At 54.2% G+C, this 16,515-nt stretch overlaps 1 protein-coding gene across 2 annotated transcripts in view; it reads left to right on the top strand.

Moving 5' to 3' along the window:
* Positions 1-16,515, top strand: part of DPYSL5 (dihydropyrimidinase like 5) — a 35,403-nt gene continuing 18,888 nt past the window's right edge. For both annotated transcript variants that reach the window (XM_028725323.2, XM_028725322.2), the window contains exons 1-2: positions 1-98; positions 15,155-15,419. In XM_028725323.2, coding sequence (XP_028581156.2) covers positions 15,159-15,419 — 261 coding nt within the window. In that variant the 5' untranslated portion in view covers positions 1-98; positions 15,155-15,158. The remainder of the gene's footprint in view (positions 99-15,154; positions 15,420-16,515) is intronic.

Raw genomic sequence — 16,515 nt, 5'->3', positions numbered from 1 at the left:
CGCGCGCGGCGAGGGAAGCAGGTGAGGCGGCAGCGGCAGCGCGGACGGAGGGCGGCGGCGGCGACGGACGGGGCGGAGGGTGACGCCGAGGAGAGCCGGTGAGGACCGGGGGGAGAAGCAGCAGCCCGGCCCCGGGACCCCGCCGGGGCGCCTCCCGCCCGCCTTGTCCGCAGCCCCCCCCCCCCGCCGGGCCTCGCCCACCTGGGCCCCTCGCGGCCGGGCTTTGTGCTGCTCCTCCGGGGGGCGGCGGCGGGGCCTTTGTCTGGGGTGGGCGCTGCCCTTGCCCGGGGGGGCGAGGGAGAGGCGGGTCCGGCCCTTCGGGGGGGGGGACAGGCCGGCGACGCCGCTGACAATGGCCGGGGCTGGGCGCTTTGTGCTGCTCCGGCCGGGCTGGGCGATGGGGAAACTGAGGCACGGGGGGGGGCATGGCTCTCTCCCTGCAGGCGGTGGCTCTCTTGGAGGGGGGGAGGCGCAAGACCTAGCCAGGCCCCTTCGATCCCCCCCCTCAAAAGCATGGGGCTGGGGGTGTCACAGACTCTGAGGGCCAACAAGCATCTTGGACTCCGAGATGGAGGGGCAGGAAGCGGAGGGCAGCAGAGGCATCCCCTGCCCCCCTGGGGGGCTTGCCCCACGGCGGCGGCCCCAAAGGCTGACCCAGTTGCCTCGCCCCCCCCCCGTAGGCCCCTGATGGACCCACCCAGCATCCCCACCAGAGCCGAGTCAGGAGTAATCTCCTGGGAGCAAGGATTATGGACTGATGGAGGAGTCACGCCAGTTCACCCCATCCGCCTGGTCCCCACCCAGACACTCAGTCTGCCTGCCCAACCCCACCCCACAGAAGGGGGATCAATGGCACGCACAGCTGCCGTCGCCGCCACCACCACTGCCGCCTGTGTCATACCTGCCTCCTTTTAACGGGGAGGAACAATCAGATTCTTGCTCCCGCTCCATTGGGGGGGGGGCATGGCCTGCGTGTTGCTGGTGGTTTGATATTGATTACTCTGAAGACGTTGGTGTCTCAACAGAAAGCACCACCCTCTTCCTATGCTTTCCTTTCTCTGGACCACAGGCTAGGGCATTTAAAGAGCTGGGGGAGGGGCACTTCCGCACTTTGCGTTTGGCGCAGCTTTGTTTTGTGTTGGATTGGTTCCCGTCCAGAAGGCACCCCAGGCTTGCAAAGGTTGACCCTGCCCCTGTGGCAGAGGGGCGTGTGCATGGGTGCATCTTGCGCCCCCATCTCCTTGCTGGCTATGAGCCGTTGCCTGTATTCTTGTGAGTTGCAAGTAGCTTCTGTCTGGCCGGAGAAGGAGGATATTGGCAGCTGCAGAAGTAGGAACCACGGAATTCGGTGGGATTTGTTTCCGTGCAATCCACTGGATGCTGTGAAGTCTGATGCTGGCATCCATGTGTGCCATGGGGGGCGGGGCAGATGCCCCACTGTATCCTTCCTGGTTTCGTCCTCAGTTTCCCCCTCCGGGAGTGAGCCTATGGGGAGCATGCAGGCAGTGGGCTGGAAAGCAGGGGAGAGATGCCCCATAGTTCTGACACCTTATCTTAACCTCTGGCTTCTTCATCGAAGAAAAAGCTGTAGGCAGATCCTGCTCTTTTTTGTTCTGGTTATTATTATTATTATTATTATTATTATTATTAATTTCCTAGTAGTTAGAATTTGATTGAAGTAAAGCAAGCAAATGAATGCAATGGAAATAATAGAAGTACAAAAAGCTGCACGGTAAATCCCGGAGAGACTTAAAATTAGGCTGGCAAAGTACTTGAAGACCATTAGGAAAGCCAAATTTCAGGTAGTGTTGTGGAGGGGGAGTCCGGGCTGCCTGCATTTGTAGAGCTATAAGATAAAATCCCACCAAACAGCACCAAATCTGGGTCCTCCGAGCCTTTGGCAACGCATAGTTTATGAGTTAATTTTTCGGCTAATGCTAAATGCCACGTGGCTTTTGTCAGAAAAAAAACACCAGTGTGTCTATTTCCCACCCATGCTTTAAAGCTTGCGAATGATCCTCAGGAATTGGAAACACTTTTCTGTGCCGCTCGGAATCCATCCAAGGTATGGGTGGCAGTGCCGCCTCTACCCACCTTTCTCTCCTGTAGGGCTGGCCAAAGGACCATCCCATCATAAGGGTCTGAGGAAGGTCAGAAGGTCTGCTGGGAAGCGGTGTCCCTGTTGGCATCCCAGCCCAGGGCTCTGCCGGGGGTCCTGGCCCTCCCTCCGTGTTGCTTGGCGATGGGACCGGGACAGTAGCTGCCTGTCAGAAGCAAACAAAACCTTGAGTCAGGTTGGCCTGTGCTGGGGGAGGGGTGCCGGAGCAGCAAACAATGGCTGTTTGGCCGCCAGCTTCCACACTCTGGGGAAAGTACAATGCTTCTCTGTGTGGAAGGCCCCCTGCAAAATAAACGCAGGCCAGGGAGCCCCCCCACCCCCCGCAGTAGCAGCGCAAAAGGCTGAAGACAGGAGGGGCGTGGAGAAGCCTTTTCCTGGTGGGAAGCAGCGCTCGAGATTTGCCAGGCGCGCTTTGCTACCAACGTGGGTCCAGTTGCGACTAAGTGGTGATTTCTGGGCACCATGTTGGCGACCACAGTTTAAAAACCTCTGCCTTAGTCCATAGTTACAGTCATACCTCGGGTTAAATGTGCTTCAGGTTGAGCGTTTTCAGGTTACGCTCCGCGGCGACCCGGAAGTAACGGAGTGTGTTACTTCTGGGTTTTGCCGTTGCGCATGTGCAGACGCTCAACATGATGTCGCGCGCATGCGCGGAAGCAGCAAATCGTAACCTGCAGGCGCGGGTTCCATCCGCTTCAGGATGCGAACGGGGCTCCAGAACAGATCCCGTTCGCATCCAGAGGTACCACTGTATTTCCATTTCCACTGTGTGTGTGTTTCTCCTTGCATACTGAGACAAGTGCATTGTTATAAGTTATAACAAGCTGCAGTCAAGCAGTGTAGTTGAGGTCATAGAATTGTAGCGCTGGAATGAACCCCACAGGTCATCTAGTCCAACCCCCTAGCAAATAGACACTCTCTTGTGGCAACCATAACCTAGATTCACAGTGCCATTTGGCTCCTAGCTGATAGAGCTGAGTTTCTAACCCTAGTTGGAAGATGAGGATGGGCCGCTCCCAGGCAGCCACAAGTGGGGAGGAATAGAGAGAGGGGGGAAGAGGAGGGGGGTGGGCTGGGATGGTGGGGAGGAAGACTGGGGCTCTGAGGCCGCCCTCCCTGATAGATGGGGATGGAATGAACATTCGCTTCCTGCTGGCACTCAAGAGCCCAACCTCTCGCCCAGGGATCTTGAATCTGCCCAGGTATTGCTTATTGCTTCTAACAAGCAATTATTCTGGGCATTCTGCTGCGGCCTTTAAGACAAAGGCCGTCCATGACGGTCAGCGGTCTGGTTGGATGGTAGAGGGGAGGCTGCCGTGAGCCAGTGTCCTAAACTTCTGTGCTCTGCCTCTTCGCAACCAGGATGTGGCATCAACTTCTGCTTGCTTTTGCCTGCACCTTCTGATTTCTCTTAAATGTTCCTGGGGATGCTAGGCAGATGCCGGCTAAGGAGGGCTGAGAATGCCTTTCGCTGGCGAAGCTGTAACACGCCATTGGCTTAGTTTTGCCCCGTTGTTTTATAGCTTCCATTGCCAACCTGTGCCCTCCAGATGATTTGTGCTGCTGCTCCCAGGGGCTGATGGGAGTTGGAGTCCAAGCGTCTGGTTCCTCGTCATCCTGGGGAAAAGTGACAAGTGGGGTGCCGCAGGGTTCTGTCCTGGGCCCATTGTTGTTCAAGGTCTTTATAAATGACTTGGATGAAGGAATTGAGGGGGTGCTCATCCAATTTGCAGATGACACCAAATTGGGAGGGGTAGCTAATGCCGCAGAAAGCAGAATCAGAATTCAAAATGACCTTATCGGATAGGAGAACTGGGCCCAAACTAACAAAATGAATTTAAACAGGGACAAATGTCAGGTTCTCTGCACTTACGAAGGAAGAACCAGCTGCACTGGGACACTTGGCTTATTAGTAGGACACTTGAAAAGGATCTTGGGGTCTTAGTAGACCCCAAGCTTAACACAAGCCAAGAGTGTGATGATTATTTTTGTTTATTTAATTTATATACCGCCCTATATTTCTTATACCCTGCCCACCTGACTGTGTTGCCCCAGCCACTCTGGGCAGCTTCCAACAAAAATACAGGAAAAAACAACATCAAACATTAAAAGCTCCCCAAAACAGAACTTCCTTTAGATGTTTGCAAAAAAAATGATATAGCTGTTCAGTTCGTTGACATTTGCCCGGAGGGTGTTCTGCAGGGTGGGTGGAGACTACCGAAAAGTCCTTCTGCCTGGTTACTTCTCGCAGTGAGGGAACCACAATGAGGTCCTGGAGCTGGACTTTAGTGTCCAGGCTGAACGATGGGGTGGAAATGCTCCTTCAGCAAAAAAAGAAAGGAAAAGCTAATGCTATTCTAGGCTGCATCAACAGAACTCTTGTGTCCAGATCAAGGGAAGGAATATTCCCACTCTATTCTGCCTTGGTCAGGCCACGCCTGGAATACTGTTCTGGGTGCTGTAATTTCAAAAAGTTGTTGACAAGCTGGAAAGTATGCAGAGGAGGGTGACCAAGAAGATCAAGCTTTATGAGGAATGATTGAAGGAGCCTGGAAAAAAGACTGAGAGAAGATATGATGGCCATCTTCAAATATCTCAAAAGGCTGTCACATGGAAGAAGGAACAAGCTCGTTTTCTCCTGCTCTGGAGGGTAGAATCTGAACCAATGGATTCAAGTTCCAAGAAAGGAGATTCTGACTAAACATCAGGAAGAACAGTGGACAGTGGAATGGACTCCTTTGGAAGGTGGTGGACTCTCCTTCACTGGAGGTTTTAAAGCAGAGGTTGGCTGGCCAGGTTGGCAAAGGCTGCCTTGTGGGACCAACATCAGCACATCAGATGGTCTTTATTTATCCTGTTTTTGCCTCTTTTCTCAGTATAAAAATAGAGAGCTGCCAGAGGTTGAATTTTAGACTGTTTATCTGCTTGGAAGTGTAACATGCTCCTTTGATCATTCTATTCCTCTACAGTTCTTCAGTTTTCAAAGCATCATGAAATACGGATGGTAGAAAAAACCTGGATCAGTGCGGGGAGCAAATGAAAAGTGCGGCATCTTTGAGAATTTCTGTTTTGTTGTACTTTGGTGCATTGCTTGTGAGCACTTGGGCTTGAGAAGGGCGTGTGCCTTCTTCCACTTTCTTGAGCCTCTGCAGGGTGTGTGCATGTGCTACACTGGGAGGTCTGAGCTCTGGGCCGGGAGCGTAGCATTTAGGCTTACAGGTTGGAATTGGCCAGAGAGGCTGGGAAAGGTGGGCTGATCCCTCTTCTCCCTTGAGCCTGATGCCCTTGGAGCTCTCCTCAAGCGTGAGAGCGGCTACCTTGGTGCAAGGATGGGGCTGGGTCCTCTTTGGGGCACTTGGAGCCTGTGGATGCTCCTGAGGCTTGGATGGGTCATTGGTCCAGGTGCCACCTGTGCAATATCAGGGTCTTCTGAGGCTCCCTACTGGAGCCACAGAGGGAGAGGCTCCTTGTCGTGGTTCTTTGGTCCAGATTCCCCTTGGACTGCGACTTCCCTCAGTACTAGGAAATGAGGTCCCAAGTGACACCATAGCTTGTTTCCTGCTCCACAGCATATGACCCAAAGCAATGGATCCAAATGAAAAGAAAGGAGATTCTGAGTAAACATTAGGAAGAAGTTTCTGACAGGGGAGCGGATAACATCAGAAGGTGGTGGACTCTCCTTCCTTGAAGGGTTTGAAACAGAGGCAGGGTGGTCATCTCTCTGGGATACTGTGATTCCTGCATTTCAGGGGGTTGGACTAGATGACCCTTTGGGTGGGGGTCCCTTCAACTCTACAATTCTATGATTCCGTGAAGAAGTTCTTTGGCTGGGCAGGGTGTTGGCAGTCGTGGGCTCTCGCCCCAGCCCAGGGGCTTGAACCTCTGGTGTCTGTAGCTTCCTAAGTGGCAGGCGACTCACCTGAGGGATTCCTCAGGTGTGTTCAGGCCTTCTCCATGAGGAGTTGTGTCGGCTCCTGGGTGAAGCTTGGGTCTGGAGGACCTTCCCAATGGACTGCTGGTCTTCCATATTTGGCTTGAGTGGAGGGCAGGCTGACTGGTGGGGGCTGGAGGCTCTTTGGCCTCCATAGCCTCTCTTTTTGAGGCTATGCCCCCCTCCCTCTTGCCCGAGGTGGTGGCAACTAGAATATCAAGTGTGGGTGGTCTGGACTCTGGTCCCGAAAGGCACCTCCCCTCCAGTCCAAACAAGCCATCCCTGCACAAGGCTCTGCTGGTGCTCAAGCAGCCCTGTTCTCCTTGAGAAACTGCATCCCCATCCTGCTTCCTAGCTCTCTGGCGTTTGGGAGCAACTGGGGATTGTGCCAAGGGTCTTCTGTGTCGAGTGGGGGTGCTCAGCCGCTGATCTGCGGCCCCCCTCTTGATGCCCTGGTCTTCTCTGGCAAGGCCTTTGCCTCGTGAATCCAGGGACCTACAGGTCTTGCTTCAGCTCAGGGTTGGGATTCTGGACTCCGAGTCATAATCTGAAGTAGCAAAAAATACTGTGTGGGAAAGATCAGTCAATCATTGGAAATACAAAATTCCCACTTTTTATTAAAGTCACAAATAACACTGCAGGAGCTTAAAGACCAACAGATTAATTATGGCACCAGCTTTTGTGGACTGATGCCATCGTAAATTTGCTAGTTTTCAAGGTGCCTCAGCACTGCGGGGAAGGTGCGTGGGAAGAAGGGCAAAGACTCTGTCTATCCAGCCTTTCAGCCAAAGGCTGCCTTTAATTTATTGAAACAATAAGATCATACGAACTCCAGGCCATCATTCCATTCAACTTTATTGTTTTCTTCTGAGACATCTCATGAAATCAGAAGAATTACCCGCTGAAGGGGGCTTCCTCCTTCTCCTGCCTCTCTTTCTCTCCAGAGGTACCAGGGAAAGGGGATCTTCTGCCTGCCCTTCGGACGGACGAGTGAGGCTCCTGTCTCCCTCAATAGGTTTCCATGTTCAGGCTGACCTTTGCCCACCAGGTGCCCCCTGGCCACTTTGGACAAGAACTCCCATAATAGCCGGGCTGGCGGGAATTTGGAGGAAACCTGCTTGACTTCAGCACAGTTCCAGGTGACCAGAGCTGGTTTCTGAAGGGGAAAGAGGCAGTTTCCCTTGCTGACTGGGAACACGGTGCCAGCAGGAGGCCTCCAGTCAGTGCCAGCTCTTGTCAAGTGGGTCACAGATGGGGTGATAATGGTGGTGTTGAGGGGCTGATTCCACCCCCTTTCCCAACCAAGACACTTCTGTCTGTAGCCCAGTCTGGTGGGTGGGGGGCGTCCCCCTGGGAGGATGGTCTTGAGATTCCCAGCAGGAGGGATCTGTGCTGTCACTTTTCCTGTTGAGGGTGCCACACCCTGGCAGGGCACCTGAGCTGGCACAGACCCTGATGAGACATAGGCAGCGGCCATGGTTCCATCTAGCCCAGTGTTGTCCACACTGACTGGCAGAGGCTGTTCAGGATTTCAGGCAGAGAATTTCAGGCAGACACTCGGCTAGAGCTGCGCTGGCCTGGCTCCCTGAACACTCTTCCTTTGTTGCATGAGAGGGGCTGCTGCTGCTGCTGCTGCTGCAAAGGCCTTCAGCCAGAAGGGTCAGCAGGGAGATGCGGCTCAAGCAAATCTTTTCCTGGAGGGGAGGGATTCTTTGCGTATCTTGGGGGAGGGTGTTACCCCTTGCAAGGGGCTAGCGTCTTCTCCTCCAAGGTAGGACCATCTTTGCCTTTGGTGCTTCAGCTGACTTGGGTCTCCTCCAGCCTTTTTGGCGCTGAAGAAGTTGTGATGTTTGGTAGGATATTATCATGCCTCCCCTTAAGCTTTTCTCCCCCAAGGAAAACACAGGACTTGGGTTCCAGGCTGCTTGTCGTCTTCATTGTATTTTCCTGGACACATTTTTCCAGGTTGTCCAGGTCTTCCTTAAAATGTGGCACCCAGAATTGTCACAGGCCTGTCCAGGAGAGAGTGGGACTGTTGCTTCCTGTGATCTGGACGTTGTGCTCCTGTTAAGGACACTTGAGAAGCTGCATTAGCTTTTCTCTTGCAGCTGAATCACACTGGTGGCCCCAGTCCAGCTTAAGATCCGCTCAACACGCCCGCCCCCCCTTGCACACGAGGTGCTGCCAAGTCAGGTCTCTCCCATGCATTTGATTTGGCTTTGAACCTAAATGCAGCGCTTCACATTTGTCTCTGGTACATTTGGCCTTGTTGGTTTTGGGCCAGGAGTCCGTGGTCCAGAGGGACCTCTAAACTGGAAAGAGGGATGCATCGCTCTGGAGTCCCAGCTGATGAAATTTTGCCGCCAACCAAGCAAGCAAAATTAGAGACTTTCTAGCAGACAAGAGTGAGAGAGGCCCAGAGCACCCAGAGGCAGCTCCGAGTCGCCGGCTGTGAGCTCATCCAGGCCGCCAGGATCCTGCTGGGGCTCCTTCTGCATCTTCATCACAGCCTCTCCTCCCTGCGGGGGGGGGGGGGACTTGACTAGCCGCCCCCTTTCTCGTCAGTGGCCTCCTCTTCCTGCGCCACTGTGTCAGCCAAGGTGTGGCTGAAGATGCTGGACTGGCTGTGGCGCAGCGAGAGCGTCCTGAGCATGGAGGCGCTGCTGGACCTCCTCGCAGGCCTCTGGCCCGACTGACACGCAGCTGCAGAAGGAGACGCTCGTCTCAGGCTTCCTCAAGTGGGAATGAACCTCCGGGTTATCGAGACCCAGAGTCAGCACCCACCATATCCTCCATGCTTGATTATTCCTTGCGCTTCCTTCTTGCCCTTGCTTCCAGTGGGGTGAATGCTGCCCTTCAACCTTCACCATTAAACCGGCTATGCCTAAATGGGGGCCGTTGCCTATCTATGAGTTGCCTCGAGTTTTTATAACTGGCTGGTCAGGTGGCTGAGAAGCCTCTCCCCAAAGTAGAAATGTGAAATGTGAAAGAATGAAGAAAAGCCAGAAGCGTTTTCAGAAAAAAAAACTCCATGTGCCATGGTCTGAATAATAATAATAATAATAATAATAATAATACCCCACACATTTATACCCCATCACATGACCCAGCAGCCTAGGCAAAGTTTTGAGGGGAGGAGTTGAGCAGAGGCAGCTCTTGGGGCTACTCTCTGTTCCAGGGTCGGCTGGGTCCCTTTTGTGGGGGGGGGGGGCATGCTTTTGAATGCCAGCTGCTGGAAACCGCAGGGGGGGGGGAGTGTTGCTCTTGCCCTTGAGTCCTGCTTGGGGGCGTCTGGTTGGCCACTGTGAGGGCAGGGGGGTGGGCTTTGGCCTGATCCCTCAGGCGGACAGGCTCCTCTCAGGTTCTCCTTGTTCTGCAATTGCTGCTGTTGTGTGCTGTGCCATGAGAGGGGCTTGCCTGCCTCTGGCTCCTCAGATGTCTCCCTGTAATGACTCTCCTCTTCATCAGGCTGTCAGCGCTCCCTGCAAGGACTTCAAAACAAAGAACGGGGGTGTGTGTGTGTCTCAGGCGCTCCTCTGATGTGTCATTGCTTGGCATCTGCACCAGCCCCCCCCCCCCGCTCGCTCATTAAGCTTTCCCCCAGCGTTCCTTCTTAAAAGGGACCTGCTTTCGTTTGTGCTGCAGCAGTGCACCAGGCAGCCTTGGGAAAGAGTTGGGGGTCTTGGCAAGTGGGGGGGGGTCCCAGGCTCTACACAGGAGGGTCTGCATGTGCCTGTGGCCCCAGGGTGCTCTGTGTCTGATCTTGCTTTCCCTCCTCTGCACCGCCCTGGGTCCTGTGTGGCCTTTAGAGGCAAGAGAGAGGGGGGAGCCTCTGTTCCCACCGCTGTGTGTCCTGAGGAGGAATTGGGGGTTACAGGCAGCCTTGCTGAGAAACAAGTGTGTGTGGGGGGGATGTCCTGCAGGACCACTACAATTCATGGACAGCCTAATCCCAGAGGGGCCCCGGAACCAACTTTAGTCCAGATTGCTTTAAAAAAATGGGTCTTACGTGACCCAATTTGGGTGGCACGACTCAAAGTGGGTATTTTGTTGTATATATTTTACAAATCCCAAAGTTTGAGAGTCAGTAGCACAGATGTTGTAAAGGTGTGGGGATCTGTTGTGGAGCATCCCCATTGAAGAACAGAACAGGGGTTAGCCACACCCAGTGTTCAAAACTACTGGTCCCTTGCGGCCAAGCAAAGATGCCCGGGTGCCATTATGGTGCCCGGCGTCTCCACTGCCTGGAGGTGCATGCCTGGGGATCCCTGGATCTTGACTGTTTCCACAGTAGCAATGCATCCTGTCCGTAATATTTTATCTACACAATCAGAATGAATTTCAGGAAAAGCCGTTTTGAAAAATAGAGGTTTCAAGCCGTCTGGCCCCCAAATGGCAACTATCTGAGCTTCTAATGCTGCCCAGAAAGGTCCCCCATGACAGCTCAGGGCTCCAAAAATGTTGGTCTGCCACTGGTTGTGGTGTTCTGTGCCACCTGGGTGCTGAAGGAGCCCTGAGCCCTGCGCTTATGTGTATAAAAGGACCCCCCTGCAAACTCCTGACAGTGAGGGGAAGGAGTCTTCAGGTGGAGGGTGCTGAGGATTTATGCTGTGGGAGGAACGGAAGGAAAGCAAAGACATGGATTGTGGGTCCAAGCAAGGAGGAGGAGGAGGCAGCCAATCCATTTACGAATCTGTGGGTCACCATAGCACTTTGCATTTGGTTCCCAGGAATGTGGGCCCTTGAGAATCTTCTGATTTCAATGAAGCTGGTTTATGTGGCATGCCAGACCTTTTTTTGACATTAAATTGTTCTCAGTGTGTTGTAATTGTCGTCACCTGCCCAGGGACCTTGGGGTGAAGGTTGTTTGCTGCTGCTGCTGCTATTTACAGCGGTACCTCGGGTTAAGAACTTAATTCGTTCTGGAGGTCCATTCTGAACCTGAAACTGTTCTTAACCTGAAGCACCACTTTAGCTAATGGGGCCTCCTTCTGCCTCCGCTGCGCGATTTCTGTTCTCATCCTGAAACAAAGTTCTTAACCTGAGGTACTATTTCTGGGTTAGCGGAGTCTGTAACCTGAAGTGTATGTAACCCAAGGTACCACTGTATTATCATTTATTTGGCTGCCTGCCAGGGCCCCAGGAAGAGAAGGGGTCATCCTTCAAACAGAAGGCTGGCCAGAAGGGTGTGGCGGATGTACACTTGGTGGCCTCCTGGGTCTGAGAGGCTGCAGGGCCTGGCCAGGGAAGCTGTGCTGCTCAACAAGGTGGCATCCTGCTCTGCGGTGGTGGTGGTGGGGGGCTTCCCTGAGGGCTGCCTTACGCCTTAGCTGGGGGGTGTTTCTTGCACTTGGAGCTCCATGGCCTCTGTGCAGAGGGTGCTCTGCTCTCTCCCCGCTGACTGACACTGCTGCATGCTCAGCTGCTGCAAGGGGGGAGAGGGGGCTGGCCTCAGGGGTTTTTTTTGGGGGGGGCAGTCAGGTCCACAGCTGCTGGCTGCAGTTGCTGTATGGGTCACACTTACTTTTTTCTCCATCATATGGTTGGGTTGCCATTTATCAAAAAGTGAAAACCCAGACACCAAAGTTGTTTTGAGCTATTTTTTAAGGAAAATTGGCAAAAAACGACACTACCGACATGGGCTGCTATACGTCCAGATTTTCCTGGACATTTTGCCAATTTCTGCTGGGACACAGCTTCCGACTGCAGTATTCCAGGTATATCCGGGAAATTCTGGGTGTATGGCAAGCCTGTGACCTATGGAGACGCAGCACCAAATTGCCCTGGCCCACGTAAGCCCTTTCCTGGGTGGGCAGGGCAGGGTTCTTTGGGGGTTTTACATCCATCAAGTGATCTATACAATTCGTTAAATAAATGAGTAAAACCAGCAAGCCCCTTCTGTGAGCTGCTGGGCCCCTCATCTTAGTGAGGTGGGAAAGTTGAGCTGCAGAATCCTTTGCCCCTCAGTCCACTGTGAGAGAGGTGGTCTCACTTGAAGGCTGTGGCTTTGATGCTCCGTCTGGACCTGTTTTCTCTGCAGGCCCCTTTCCTGCTTGTGTCCACACTGGTCATGGGCCTGTTAGCTTTGAGTTGTCTCCAATTCTGCTTTGACAACTGCGTGAATAATCTGTGGGTGCCTTTGAGCTTCCTAAATCTTTGAAAACCAAATGCTGGTTGACTTCTTCAGCACACCTCATCCTGCATACAGATTGTGGCGGGCAGGTCTGCTGGTCTTGTGCGGTGCCTGCCCCATTCCAAGTGTTCCTGTAGAGTTTTCTGTGTCTGCCTGGTGCTCTCCCCACACTGCGCAAGAGTTGGAAGGGGCCCCCCGAGGATAATCTAGTTAAGCACCCTGCAATGCAGGAATCTCAGCTAAAGAGGGGGCAGTGGAGACGCTCCTTTGTGGGGAGCAAGAGTGCCCTGCCAATGCCCTGCCCTGATGTCCAGGGCTCCCGTTTCCCCTCCCACCTGCTAAGAGAGAGGGGGCCACATTGCATAGCTACATGGGTGAGATGGGATATCTATGGGCCACAGCAACTCTCCCTCCCCAAGCTCTGCTCTGATGCTGCACCCGAGTACCTAGTACCAAGGTCTCAGTCCTACAGACCCAGCTGGTTGCCTCATTCCCCATCAAGGCTTGGATAAAGGCGTGAGCAGCTGCAGATCTGAGGGTTGGCTGGTGGGGCAGGTAATGCCAGCCCACAGCCTTGTCCCCAGTTGACTGTGCCTTGGGCCCTATAGCTAGCCTGCCAGTTCCAAGCTGTGGGAGATCCTGGTGCAACAAGGATGTCTACTTCTCCCTCCTGCAAGTGCCAGGCAAGGCTTGCTCTCCCAAGGTCCTCTGCTCCTCTGCAATTGCAGCTTCAGAGTAGACGCTATTTGCAACCCTGCAGCCATCAAAAAGGAAGGTGCCTCCCTCTCCTCCAGGTTTTGGGTCCAGCTCCAGCTTGTGGGGATGGAGGTTTTGTTTGATTCCCGGAGACCCCTCCCTCCTCCCCCTTTTCTTTCGATCCCCGCCTCTCTCACACAATAGGAGCTGATGGTCTGTCTGGGAGCCTCTGAGCCGGCAGCTGTCAGGTCTGACTGCGCAGATTTCATGGCAAATGGGAGCTTCTGATGCTGGATGGAGGGGCTGGGTTTGCCGCCAGGGGAGGCCGTGTTCAGGGGGCCTCTTTTATGCAACGGGATGCCAGGGAGGCAGAGGAGGTTGCTGAAGGGCTGCAAAAGGAAGGGCTTTCCAGGGGAGGGAGGGGAGCAGAGACCCTCTTTGCTCTGCCAGTCTTGGGGTTGTTGTTTTTTATTTTATTTTTCTTCCATCTGCCAAAGAGGAATGGCGGATGTTTGCAGATATGTGGGGGGTGGGGAAAGGACCAGGCAGCTGCAGCATCTTAAGGGCATATTGTCGGTAGGATGGCAGAGCTGCCAGGAGCAGCCGAGACGGAGGCAGAGGTTCTGGCGGTCAAGAAGGGCTCTGCAGAGCAAAGGCCTAGCCAAGTCCAGCCGCCTCTTCTGACAGCAAACAACCAGATTCTCCCTGAACCTCCATGGCAGCTCAGATGGTTTCTGGGCCATCAGAAGAGCCCTGCAGCAGCAGCAGCAGCAGCAGGATCAGGCCAAAGGGGGACCATCTAGTCCAGCTCCTCTTCCCACCGGGACTGACCCAGTGCCCATCAGCAGGACTCCCCATCATTTCCATCAACTGGTGTTCAGAGGCAATGGCTGCCTCAGACAGTGGAGGGGAGAGCACAGCTGTTGTGGCAAGTCGCCATTGAGAGCCATCCTTCCAGTGTTAGAAACTCAAATATATAAGCAAGGCTCCAAATAGCTCCTTAAACCAGGGTTTTTGTGGTTGTTGTTTTGTCGCTTAGCCATGTCCGACTCTTCGAGACCCCACGGACCAGACCCCACGCCAGGCCCTCCTGTCTTCCACAGAATGCCTGGTTGCCACTTGGGGGCCAGCAGGCTTGAAAGTTGTATTTTTCAATACGACTTTTGGCTTCCTGAAATTCAAATATAATGGATAGAATTCTACAGGGTGCGTTTCTCGTGTGTGAAAACAGGCAAGGGCCAAGGATCCCCAAACAGGCACCTCCAGATGGGGGAGACATCAGACGCCACCCTGGCACCCGGGCATCTTCACATGGTCGCAAGCGGTCGACAGCCGGGGGCAAAAAGCCCCTGGAACCTGGTGAATTTCGAACGCTGATCCATCTGCAAGCCGTGCACCAGTTTTGTTCCCACAGGGCCTCATGTTCCTCATCCCCACCAGCCACACTTCCCTCAGAGGACGGATGCAGGGCCAGCCCAAGACATTTTGCTACCTGAGGCAGAGTAGCACCTGCTGCCCCCACCCCTCCCTTGGTCAAGGCACTCATAGCCTGCAGCCAAATTATTTTGGTGCCCACATCTGCCTCCCTCCCTCTGTGGTGATAATTGGAAGTAACAATAGGATGCCTTTTGGGGGCACATAAAAGCAGCTGCCACAGGCTATTGCCTCACTTTCCCTCCTGGTAGGACTGGCTGCAGGGTAAGTGGGCCACAAGAAAGGCCTCCGAGCCTGAGCCACGTTCTCAGAGAAGGTGCGGAGATGCTCTCGTCCCGGACGATGGGTGGAATTCCGTCAGCAAAAGCACTTCTGCTTTCCAGCAGGCAGAACGACCTCTCTCTCCCCCCCCCCACCTCCAGCTCTGGGGGTTCTCCTGGCTCCCCCAAGCAGATTTTGGGAGAGGAGGTCACACTGCACTAGCAGGACTCCTTGCACTTGCGTCAACCAGTGCAGCAACCTGGGTGAATCCGGCCCCATGTCTTCCAGCTGGGGTGTTCTGTGAGCCTGAGGAGCTGGTCTGGAGCAGCCTGTGCTGTGTCTTACCTGGCCGCATTTTCTGAATTGCAGTGGCTCTGACCTTCAGCTGTCTCCTTGGATGTGATCTCTGGGCAGTGTGGCCTGTGGAACTCCCTCCCACAGGAAGCAACCTTAAAAGGAGAGGAGAGGGCTAGGAATGGCATGAGCCTGTTAAATGGATGGCCTGTGACCTGTGGAGTCACTCCCCCTGGCTCAGGTATCCACGGCCCCTGACCTCCTTTGCCCTGTCCTCCTTTTCCAGAGCCATGCTCGCCAACGCTGCCACGATGCGGATCCTCATCAAGGGGGGGAAGGTGGTGAACGACGACTGCACCCTGGAGGCCGACGTCTACATTGAGAACGGCATCATCCAGCAGGTGGGCCGTGAGCTCATGATCCCCGGCGGAGCCAAGGTCATCGATGCCACCGGCAAGCTGGTGATCCCGGGGGGCATTGATACCAGCACCCACTTCCACCAGACCTTCATGAACGCCACCTGCGTGGATGACTTCTACCATGGCACCAAGGTAGTCTCCCTCCTCCTCCTCCTCTCTTTGGTTGTGTGGTGCGGGGGGGGGGGGATGCCCAACGGGTGGTCTGGTCTTGGGCACTGATGACCTGTGTGTGTGTTCTCTCAGAGTAGGACAATTTCTGGGGAGACTTGAGATCCTTGGAATGGGTGAGACATGAGGCAGGGCCACACCATCCATTTAAAGCAAATCCAACACACATTTAAAGCACATGACACACACACACACAATATCCTGGGAACTGTAGTCCCCCCCCCAGACATACAGTTCCTTGTATCCTTGACAAACTACAGTTCCCAGGATTCTTTGAGGGAATTCATGTGCTTTAAGTGTGTTTTGAGTATGCTTTAAATGAGCAGTGAGCTCTGTTCCAGGAGTTGGGAAGCCAGCTGTGGACACTTCTGGCAGCCAGCATCCCCCTGAATTTATTTCCACAGGCACCTCCATTATTGCTCATCCAAATGTCATCATTTGCTGCAATGCCCCTCTATGGCACCTGTGCCCAGCAAAGAGCAAACTGAGCTGGCTCTGCGCAGGGCAGGAGTGAATAGATACAAGTCTCTCAGGCCTCCGAGGGCAGCCTCTGCCAACCTGGAGTCCTCCAGATATTTTGGGTGTCAGCATCCACTAGTGCAAGACATGCACTTCCGTGGACTCCAGATCTCCCTCTGACCCAAGACTAACTCTGGCCTTGCCATGTGCTTAGTGAGATCTGGCCTCTGGCCCCTTTCTTCACCCCCTTTACTCGCCCCCCCCCCAGACAATGCTGGCCTGTCCCGTTGGCAAGGGGACAGGCCTGCTTTGGGTGAGGCCTAAATGTTGTAAGCAGAGTCAGAGCATTCCTAGTCAGCAACAGCCATGTGATTCCAGAGCCCCGTCTGCGCTGGGCAGAGGAGTGTGTAGCTGGCTGCCCTTCCTCCCTCCCTCAATGATTCCTGGCCATCCACCGCCTTGGATGCCTTTTCAGGGGGGGGGGGCTGTGAGGCCTTTCCCTTCCCAAGTGTGCTCTGGAACTGGGGGAAAGAACATCAGTGTCAACCAGTGGGGAGCATGTGAAGTGACAGGAGCCTCCCTGGCAGCTGTTGGGGCCTCT

Source organism: Podarcis muralis, chromosome 3, assembly GCF_964188315.1.
Source record: "Podarcis muralis chromosome 3, rPodMur119.hap1.1, whole genome shotgun sequence".
Classification (NCBI taxonomy): Eukaryota; Metazoa; Chordata; class Lepidosauria; order Squamata; family Lacertidae; genus Podarcis; species Podarcis muralis.
The sequence above is the reverse complement of the archived record's forward strand: the minus strand, read 5'-3'. Positions and strand labels throughout refer to the sequence as shown.